We start from the raw sequence: 10,218 nt of genomic DNA on the forward strand, positions 1-10,218 counted from the left end.
GCTATGCAAACTGAACTGCGCGTGATCGGCTGCTGCTGACAACGTCGCCTTCCAGCCGTATTTCGATCCTGAAAAGAGAGTTCGTCGGCATTTGCATTTGACTCCGAGCGTTATCTTATCGCGGTTCGACTCTAGCCTTATCAGCTGCTGCGGTACAGGTGTTGAGGGCCAGCGAACGCTGTCATGTAACCTCAGTGCAATGTTCCGTGAGGGAAACTGTGGCAGCGGGTGTGAGCTGAAAACAAGTCCGGCCTAAGTTTCTTCGTTGCTTGCAAGCCATTGCTACGCAAAGTGAAATAAGCAATGACTAGCGCACGTAGTGGCTAGATGCTGCTGCCACTAATGCCTAGCATATGCACAGACTAACGTTGCAACCGCCCGGCGCAAAGACAGCCAACGTTGCATTAGGATAGGTTAGGTTAGTTTAGGCTAGGTTAGGTTAGGTTGGCTGCTGCTACTGCTGACAGCGTCGCAGACGACCTCTTCTCTACTGGTTTTGATCAGCGTGGACTCGGCTGCGAGAACACACCGATGGCCGACGGGGAGACGCCCTTGCATCGCGTTCGTCACCACGTCTGCGGCGCCAACTGGAGGCCGACGCGATTCGTGGACGATGTGCCGTACTACCACTCGTGCAGCCTCTGCAAGGTGATACCGAGGAAGACCGTGCTGCTGCCGTGTTCTCACGTGTTGTGTCAGTCTTGCCACAAAGGGAGTATTACGGAAGACGATGGTGGTGCTGGCGTGTGTCCCTTGGACCAGGAACCGTTCGAAGTGCGCCAGTGCGCCAGGATTAGGCTTTCCGCCATGAAAGTGAATAGCCTCAAAGTGAGTAGGAGAAAACTGCGTATAGGTGTACCAGAGATGGTAAAATTACTCCTAAAGAGTGATTACATTACATTACTAATTACTTTATTGGAATATTTTTAAATATAATTTACCCTTTCAGATGCGTTGTGCACAATTGTGTGCACCATTTGTTTTTGCTCGTTGTGTCGACTACCGCCTAAGAAATTACGAGATACAATGAAATTTTCATGAATTGAACCCACTGTTCGAACCCCCTGTTCGACTTGTGTTCTACAAGTCGTTCGACGAGCCCCTTTCCGTGAGCCACGTCAAATGTATGATTTTTCTTTGCTCTAAATAAACATGACTAAAAACGAGTTTGTACCATATTCTAGCCTGAGAATAGTTTCCATTTATGCGAAAAAAAATACAGCATGAAGGGCTTCAGGATGAACATATTTCTAATTACAATTTAATTCAGGTTTGTTTTCTTTAAAACATGCACGTCAACGTATTAGGACATTATTTTTGTTGCACTAGAATATTTATCACCTTGAAAAAATGTGTAAATTTGACGCATTTAGACACACTTCTTCACAGGTGACGTCTGAAAGGGTTAAATTACATTACAAATAACAGCCGGCTGAAACTAATGACATTGCGCTGCTGTTACTTTGGAAATGTAGTTAAATAGTTTTAAATATCCTTTAACAAAACTTAGCAAAAGCAGCGGTAACCACTGCTTCGCGTTCGGATGCTACGCGACATTTCTTTAAACCTGCATCTTTTCCACAGTTCAGGCTTGGAACCCAGATTAACTTGTCTGTCATTTTTCTTTCCTATCTCGGTCATTTTTTTTTCTTATGTCACAAGGGAAGCGGACATGCTATATTTTAGTCAAATTTGCAGGCACGTAGCCAGGATTTTTTTTCGAGGGGGGGGGGGGGGGGGCTAAGGCCTAATTATTGGAAAGAAAGTCGTTTCATGGCAAAAATTTAAAAAAGTTGCCCGGGAATATAAAAGGCTGGACGAATTGGCAAGGGGGGGGGGGAGGCCCAGGCCCCCCCCCCCCCTTGCCTACGTGCCTGAGTCAAAAGTAATTGAGAAAGCAATCAGTAATTTTCTTGAAAGCACTCGATTAAAGTTATTCATTAGATTGCTAAAGTACCAGCTCACAAGGTTTACTCATTACATTGCTCATCACAGTGTAAATTTATTTAGTTCCTCTAATTGCATTAGAGTAATTTCTTTACTGCCATGTGTGAGCTGTACTGGCATGGTTGCGTTTTCGAAGACACTGCCGAAGCTAAGCAGACAGAACTAATGTTTACTGTTTTGTATGCGACCGATAGTTGAAATAAGAAACGGAATGTGATTGCAAAACCACCAAGCTTGATGTGTGAACTGTTTTAGTGGCTAATAGTCACTTAAGAACAAATAGCGCACTCAGTAGCACCTCTATAACTGAAGTCTTACGCGAACGAAGTTGGCGCGTATAAAAATTGTTGCACTAAAAACAGTTCTGAAAATGCCATGGCTTTCTGCGCGTTTTTTGTGAAAGCAGCATCCGGCTCGTAGTACATTCCCCGTCAACTGAAGTATATAATTGGTTATTTTTGTTCTTGAATAAACCAGTCTATGCGATGGTGTAATTTGGACTTCCCAGTCCAGTAGAGGATGGGATGCGTTCGGAACAACCTGCAGGTTCGATCCCTGCCGGCGGCAAGTTATCTTTTCGTCCACTTTACTTTCTTCAAATTTATATCCTAATTATTACAAATAACATCCTCTATACTTTCCTTGATATTACTGTCTGTTAGTTCTCATTAATATATATATATATATATATATATAATACTAAGGCAATGCCTAACAAACGTTCTTCCAGCCGCATTCTTTAATGGGATACGACAATGACTATAATGACAATTTATGTCAGAGTGAAAGCTCAATGTACGACAACGTCTAAAACGGCAATATTATAAACAGCAGTGCCCTACTTGCCGAGAAATCAAGCTAAATGTATCACACGACGTGCGCCACGAGTGGGACATTTTGAAATGATCCCGATGACGTGAGAGCGTCCGACTACAATCATCACTCGTAATCAAACTAGCTGCAATAAAAAAACGAACCCTCCGTGAATCAAGAGACGTAATAAAATGCTGCTTGTTCGTTTCTGTTTGATTCACGGAAAAAAGAACCTCTTTGGCGTTGCCATGGGGAACGGCGCGCATGGTTCACTGGTCTGTTTTCACCGAACTGCGTTCGCCCGGCGCCCTGCTTCGCTCACGCGGTGGCATCGTAGTGGTAGTTTCGGTATCGCGTACTGCCGCGTGTGTTTCGCGCGCTCGTAAAACTTGCTCTGACAGCAACTTTGACAAAATGCCGCATGCATGTGATATTGTCGGATGCCCGAATGGTGCACGCCGCCGCGCAGTAAAGGCGGGCAACGTTGGGCACGGCAACAGTGACGTGAGAAAGACCGCTTGCAGGCGGGTGATTTGAAGTGCGCTAACGCGATGCGGACCACTAAAAGATGATTTTATTTCAAAATAAGCACTTCCTCGGCACAAAAGAAGCACTACGAGGTTTCTGGACCACTATTTTAACAATCAACGTACTGTAACAATCAACTACTGCATTTACGCGCATGCCACCAGCACTCGTTAGCACAGTCTAAAGTTCACTGTGTTGGCTAAATTATGACTAGTGTCTTCTAATTTTGGCTCAAAATGGCTTAATGCCTGCTAGCGTTGGTTAATATTGGTTAAATTTTAAAAAAAAGTTGGCTAAAGATGGCTGCATGATTGCTTAACTTGGCTACCAGTTGTAATTTTACATCATCGTCTGTATTCAATGTAATAATTGTCTTCACCCCAATCCAATGATTTAGCCGTTTAACATTCTTGTTTTTCCAGGCCTACTGCTGGAACCAAGAGAACGGTTGCGACTACGTGGGCACTCTGCAAGAAGTCCTCGCACACTGCGAAGAGGAGTGCACCTTTCACGCCGTCGCGTGCCCCCGGTGCAGAGAGACAGTTCTGCACGCTGACCTGCCGGCACACTACGTGGCTGGTTGCGGCGGAGGCAGCGAAACATCGGCCGAAACAGAAGAGTCGTCCGAACAGGACGGCGAACCCACATCCAACGATGAAGGCTTTAGTATGGAAGATCTGAGGGCGTTCCTTACTGAACTTGAGGTACTCGACACGGATTCGCCCGAACAGGATTAGAGCGTCCGTACTTTGACCAAACCTATGTACTTTTCCAACGGAGGCTCCCTGCGTACAGCCATAATCCCCTTCTGTGTTGTTGCGCTGCGAAGGCTGCGACGTCAGTGTGCGTAAGCCTTTGTGCAACGCTCCGACGTCCTTTGTGCAACATCTTTTGTGTAACAGCCTTTGTGCAACAGCCTTTGTGCAGCCGTGCAACAGTCCAGAAAGGATGTGTTCCCTCTTTCCATTCAAAAGGCCTAAAGAAGGGTTCGTGACAGCACAATAAGTGCTTGGCGCCCCCTATGTGATACATTTGTGATGAACCAGAGATATATCCTCGGCGACTGCTTCTTTTTTGTTTCGATGTGTCTTTAAGAAGACACTCGTCACGGACAATAGCGGTATTTGTTATTTAAGAAAGTGCGTAAAGCCGTTTGCATGAGCAGACGGTTTTGTTTTTTCTGTGCCATTGAACCTCTATTTATACGCTACATATCTGTGAGCTGCCAACATATTCTATTGACGCGTCAACACCGACGATCACGGGAATATGGAGAAATGAACGAGGGAACAGGTGCCTAAGACTGAGTTGCGTGAGAAATCTCTCTGCCAATACATTGGACCCAGGGACATCCTTTCCGTTGTTCGACGACAGCTGCTCATACTGGGCTGTGTTATTTGAAAGCAAGCTTTTATTTTTTTTCTTGGGCGGTGGGGTGGAGGAGGTCTTGGTTTAGTGCTTTGTTCTGATGGAGTAAAGAGTGCAAATAATTGAGGTGAAAATAACGTCATATATCTTTGCTTTGAATTTGGGCAAGTGATTAGGCTGAGTCTTAGGACCACCCAATTTTCTGCTTACGTCCTTTCACCAATCAAGTTGTCGTGAAAAACACACTGGCCGTTTCAAACGTAAACTGTTGAATCTCATTTAATTCACTTAGGACAAAATACAGTGTCAACAAAGTTCAGGAAGCGATAGGAACATGCGTACATGAAGTCTTCCTTTTGCTAATGGTTGGGTACATTGTGACCCTTTCTTTCTCGTATTCGCGTAATATTCAAGAACTATATAATGAATACAGGCGGGAATACCACACTGCAAGCCTAACAGAGCGGAAGTCGTCATACTACGACGACTCCAAATAAACAATAACTTTCACGTCACTACCACAGGTTATGTGTCCCGGAACATATGCAAGGGACTGGAAATTCTGCAATACGCCAAACACCCTCTACAGTGTTGTCTGAAAATGAAACGAGAACGCAAAGACAACGCCCTTCAAAGCATCAGAAGAATAGCAGTGGAAAGCTCTGGCGAAAAGCCCGAGCCCCGAAACAAAGAACAGCTGGTGAAGAGGACCGGGCTACCATCCCAACTCCACGACTAACTAATAGGAATGAGGTGACCATGCCTATAGTTGGGCTAGTTGGAAATACATTACTGATAAAATTTACAGCGCTCAAAGGGACGGGACGTAACGGAAGGAGCACAACACAAAACGCTGTGCTCGATATGAAACACGAGAACAAAGACTACATTGGCATGAACTGCAGAGACCAAAGGGGGTGTCGCTCACGGGGAATGTATTTTTCTCGTTCTCAGCAGTGTGACAAAGTGCATTGCATTCCAATTGTGTTGCCTTATACGCAGGTTGACCGGCTTTGTGAATCGGTCATTTAGGCTTCTTTTTTGTGTGTGCTCCGCCCCACTCTCTTATGTTACTGCCATTGATCAATTTCTGTGTCAGCGGTTCACGATAGCGATGACCAGCCTTTGCAAACGACGAAAGTTGTGGAGCACCCTTTAAATTTATTCAGGTATCGATCATTTTAGTCCGTAAAACTATGTACCTATGTAGCTCGACACACAAAAGGAAGATTCTAAGCGTATGCATGCGTAGTAACTTCCTCCAAATAAATCCAAAAGAACTATAAAGGGCAGCTATGTATTGCTCTTTATGTGCGCTTTTATACGGATCTTTTACGTGTCCGCAAAACAGGCTAGTTGAGGACCCCAATCTTTATTAAAATAGTTTGTAAGCGGAAAGCTACGTAGAAAATGGGTTATCAGAAGGGGCCAGAGTTAAGAATAGAATTTCGAAACAAGGACGCTTGTCTTCCTCATGACCTGAAGAAGGCAAGGCCCCTGTCAAAACATTGGCCCCATTGACATTCAATGGTAAATAACTTTTCAACAGATTTATGTATAGCGTTACGAGTAGTATTACACGTGCCACGTTCGGATGGATGAAAACACGTGACAGGCCTCTATCAGGGGCGTAGCCAGGGGGGGGGGCTTATGGGGCTTCAGCCCCCCCCGAAATTTTTCGGGCTCTCATACACCACCAACCAGCGGCGTCACCCGGCTGGTGGGATTTATTGGGCTTCAGCCTGATTATCATTTATTTAATTATTTATCTTTTTCTGACCCTCAAAATGTTAGCAGAAGCAAGTTTGATATCGGGCTCTAGACAGATGGCTCAAAAGTGGATGATGACACAAAACATCAACTGCTAGCTTCTCCTTGCATTCCTCCGCCATGCTATATGTTGAAGTCTATGAACGATTTTAAGCAGAAACGAAGGTTTACGTGGCTTGCCTGGACAGGTACCGATGGCTTAGCTACTCAGCGCTTCAAGAGGGTGCGTTTTGCCGAGTGTGTGTCCTTTTTAGCAGAAGTGAGATTGGCAAGGGCCAACATGCGCGCACTAAGGCCCTCGTATCCAAGCCATTTCAAAAGTGGAAGCACGCGCTCGAAGTCTTCGGTGCACACGAAGTCACTAAATAGCACACTGACGCTAGTTTTCTTCAAACCTTCTCAGGATGTGTGCCCAGTGTTGTTGATCAACTGGACCATGGCAGGCAAATTCAAATAAGAGAGACCCGAGGGAAGTTACAGCCTATTGTTGAGACAGTTCTCTTTTGCGGGCGGCAAGGTGTGGCTCTCCGTGGACATAGTGACAGTGGTCTCATGGATTCAAGCACAGTCTCCTCTACAGATACAGGCAACTTCAGAGCGCTGCTTCGCATGCGCGCGGATTGTGGCGACACAGATCTAAAAAAGCATTTGGAAAGTTGCCCAAATAAGGCCTCATATTTTAGTCCAGATGTACAAAACCACATTATAGAAATCTCTGCTGCAATCATCAAGGGCCTAGTCGCAAAAGTAAACGCTGCAGGCTGCTTCTCCGTACTTGCTGATGAAACGACGGATGTTGCTGGTATCGAGCAGCTTACTGTTTGTGCAAGGTACCTTAATAAGGATGCGAACGGAATCGAAGAAGTGTTCTTATAGGCTTTTTGCCATTTCACGACCAAATGGCCGGATCCTCGCCGACACCATCATAAGGCTCCTTAAAGAAATGGGATTTAACATGCAGCATCTCTGTGGTCAAGGCTACGATGATGCAAGTTCGATGGCCGGCAAAACGAATGGTGTTCATGCTGTTCGTGAGAAATATCCAGCCGCACTCTATGTACTCACTGCGCATTGTGTGTGCGGCATGCGGCATGCGTTGTGTGTGCGGCATTGTGTGTGCGGCACACACATCTAGTTGTGTGTGTGGCATGCTCCATCACAGACATCCGAAACTGTTTTGGGACTCTGAAGGCGACGTCAGCCTTTTCCCGTAAATCTTCTAGCCGCTCACACGTTTTGCGTAAAATGATAAGTTTGAGCTGTCCTGGAGTCTGCAAGGCAGCGCCTTTTGGGACTATGCGAAACGCGCTGGGCCGAGAAGCACGATGTTGTGCTTTCATTTGTGAGCCTCTTTGAGCCGTTGATTGCAACACTAGAGGAGATTATGTTTAACGGAAATGGCGAAAGTCCAGTGCAGGCAAAGAGTCTAATGTTGGCACTCTTGTCACCAGCATTCCTTGTAAGCCTGCATGTGACGGAGCACGTGTTGGCACTGACTTTGCCACTGTCAAAGAAGCTGCAGACTAGGAGTATCGACATGAGCGCTGCCATTGACGACATAGAAGCGGTACAGCAGACAAATGAAAATGACCGCAAGAACGCGAATGCTTCTTTCTCAAAAATATTTGCACAAGTGCAGGCATTATCAGAAAAACTGAATGTGGAGATCACCAGCCGTCGAGCCGGTGTCCGGAAGCAAAACCTTGTGAGCAATGCATTCGAAAGCGTGGAAGAATATTTTCGCAGAACCCTGTTCATTCCGTTCATGGACCACGTACTAGCCCAGTTAAACCAACGGTTCGAAAAACACAGGGCACTTCTAAAGGACTTTTCAATAATTGTACCATCCGCAATACCACCAATGCAAGATGATCGGGAGAAAGGAGCAGAAAATCTCCTGACCGTTTTTGCGCATGACGTCGAAACGAGGGCTGGTTTTGGAGAACTGCGACTATGGTGGACAAAGTGGGCGAACAAACAGCAAACCAGCGCCCCCGTACTGGAACCGATGCCCTCTCTCATTGCGACAGCAGGTTCTATCCGACTGTGTACAAGCTACTCCAGATTCTAGTCACCATTCCAGTGACCACTGCCAGCTCAGAGAGAACGTTTTCAAGCATGAGGTTACTTAAGAACTACTTACGCTCCACGATGTCTGAGGAACGCATGGTTGGCCAGGCACTTCTGTAAGCCCACAGAAATGTCGACATCAGCGTGTCGGAAGTCACTGACCGTTTCGCTAAGCTTCCTCGCCGTGTCAACTTTGTCTTTTGATACCGAGCAGGACAAAAATCAGCGCAAACGAAAGGAAAAGACACTGCTGTTTCATAGTTCAGGTCAATGAGCCCGTAATTTTAACGCAATATTATTGTTCACCACCTTTTAAAGCCGTGAGGATTTTGTACCTTTTAGCAGTTAACACTGTGACCTAATATAAACATAAGAATACGGGCATCAGGTGGACATTACCAGCCAATCGACAGCTTCACCTTGTTCACTGAGAGGTCGGCATACGCGGCGTTACCAAACAAATTCAACTATTGGGAAGCCGTACTAGCAGCATTGTTTGTTACTTTCATTTGTCGTTTTTGTTCTTCATTGCTTTTTGAACTAGAAGCGGCAACCCTCCTTTTATATTGAGTGCACAATAGTGGTTCGCACTTTTAAAACAGTTTTGAAATAGTTTCTTTCGTTATTTCTGCACTCTTCCTTTATAGTTCTGTCCACATGGTGCGTCCGAGACAGCAGCTTGGCCCAAGGACATATCAGTTGGGCATTATGTATAGTGATCATTGCTTAGTTCCGTTTATTGATTGCATATTTAAATGTACATTTGTGTAGTTTTGCGTAAGCATACTGCGCACTGTTTCCGGTGACTTATGTTTTGCCCGTATTCGAGGTGTACTTTCCCATTCTTGCTTTTCCCTGGCCGCATCATTTGTGCAAAAAGATGAACATTTTGCGTAAACAATCTACATTAAAATATTTGATCTCGTCCTGGTTACTTGGTGGACTTCATTTTTTTTTGTTATAAGGCGCTTCTTCAGTTCAAAACTGATGCAGTTCCGAAGTTTACGTGATATTTGCCGTACCTGTTACACACACACAAAAAAAAATATTGAAACGGTTGAAGACAGCTATTCCTGGAAAGATTTTGCGGGCATGCCAACATAATCTTTTTACGAAAGAAACACATTTCTTACTCGTTCTTAACAGAGGGCAGCATTCAAGAAGTGATTTGCAACATCTAATACAAATTGTCACTGGTAATACATGTTAATGGTAATTCCAGTGACAATGTATGTACATGGTAATACATGTACATACCCACGCCTTTTTTGGAAAATTATGAAACCGGACGACAAAACCACAGTCTCTCTTTGTGACACTTCTGGATCCCCCGTTGCCGATTGCGACGTTCCATCCGTCAACTCTGCATTTTGTCCCGTCTTTACTAACGAACCTAACAACGAACTTCCTGATTTTCCGCATTTTGCTTTTCCGCCAATGCCAAAGATTGAATTCAATTCAGAGGGAATTGTAAAAGTTATTAACCAATTAAAGAACTCTTCGTCATGCGGTATAGATGGCATAAACGCCAATATTCTGAAAAATACAAAACATGTATGCAGTTCCATACTGTCAATCATTTTTCAGCAGTCACTCGACACAGGTGAAGTCCCATTAGACTGGAGAGTTGGGAAGGTCATTCCGGTCTTCAAGAAAGGTGACCGCTCATTTGCAGGTAATTACCGACCAATCTCGCTCACTAGTGTTTGTTCAAAGATCATG

At 45.0% G+C, this 10,218-nt stretch overlaps 1 protein-coding gene across 1 annotated transcript; it reads left to right on the forward strand.

The window, feature by feature from the left end:
• Positions 1–406: 406 nt before the first annotated feature.
• Positions 407–4,467, forward strand: LOC119371629 (TNF receptor-associated factor 3). The gene is made up of 2 exons (XM_037642080.2): positions 407–828; positions 3,711–4,467. Exons 1-2 carry the CDS (start codon positions 532–534, stop codon positions 4,023–4,025), a joined length of 612 nt encoding a protein of 203 aa, XP_037498008.1. The 5' UTR covers positions 407–531; the 3' UTR covers positions 4,026–4,467.
• Positions 4,468–10,218: the final 5,751 nt, after the last annotated feature.

The sequence above is a fragment of the Rhipicephalus sanguineus genome, chromosome 10 (genome assembly GCF_013339695.2).
Source record: "Rhipicephalus sanguineus isolate Rsan-2018 chromosome 10, BIME_Rsan_1.4, whole genome shotgun sequence".
In the NCBI taxonomy this organism is placed as follows: Eukaryota; Metazoa; Arthropoda; class Arachnida; order Ixodida; family Ixodidae; genus Rhipicephalus; species Rhipicephalus sanguineus.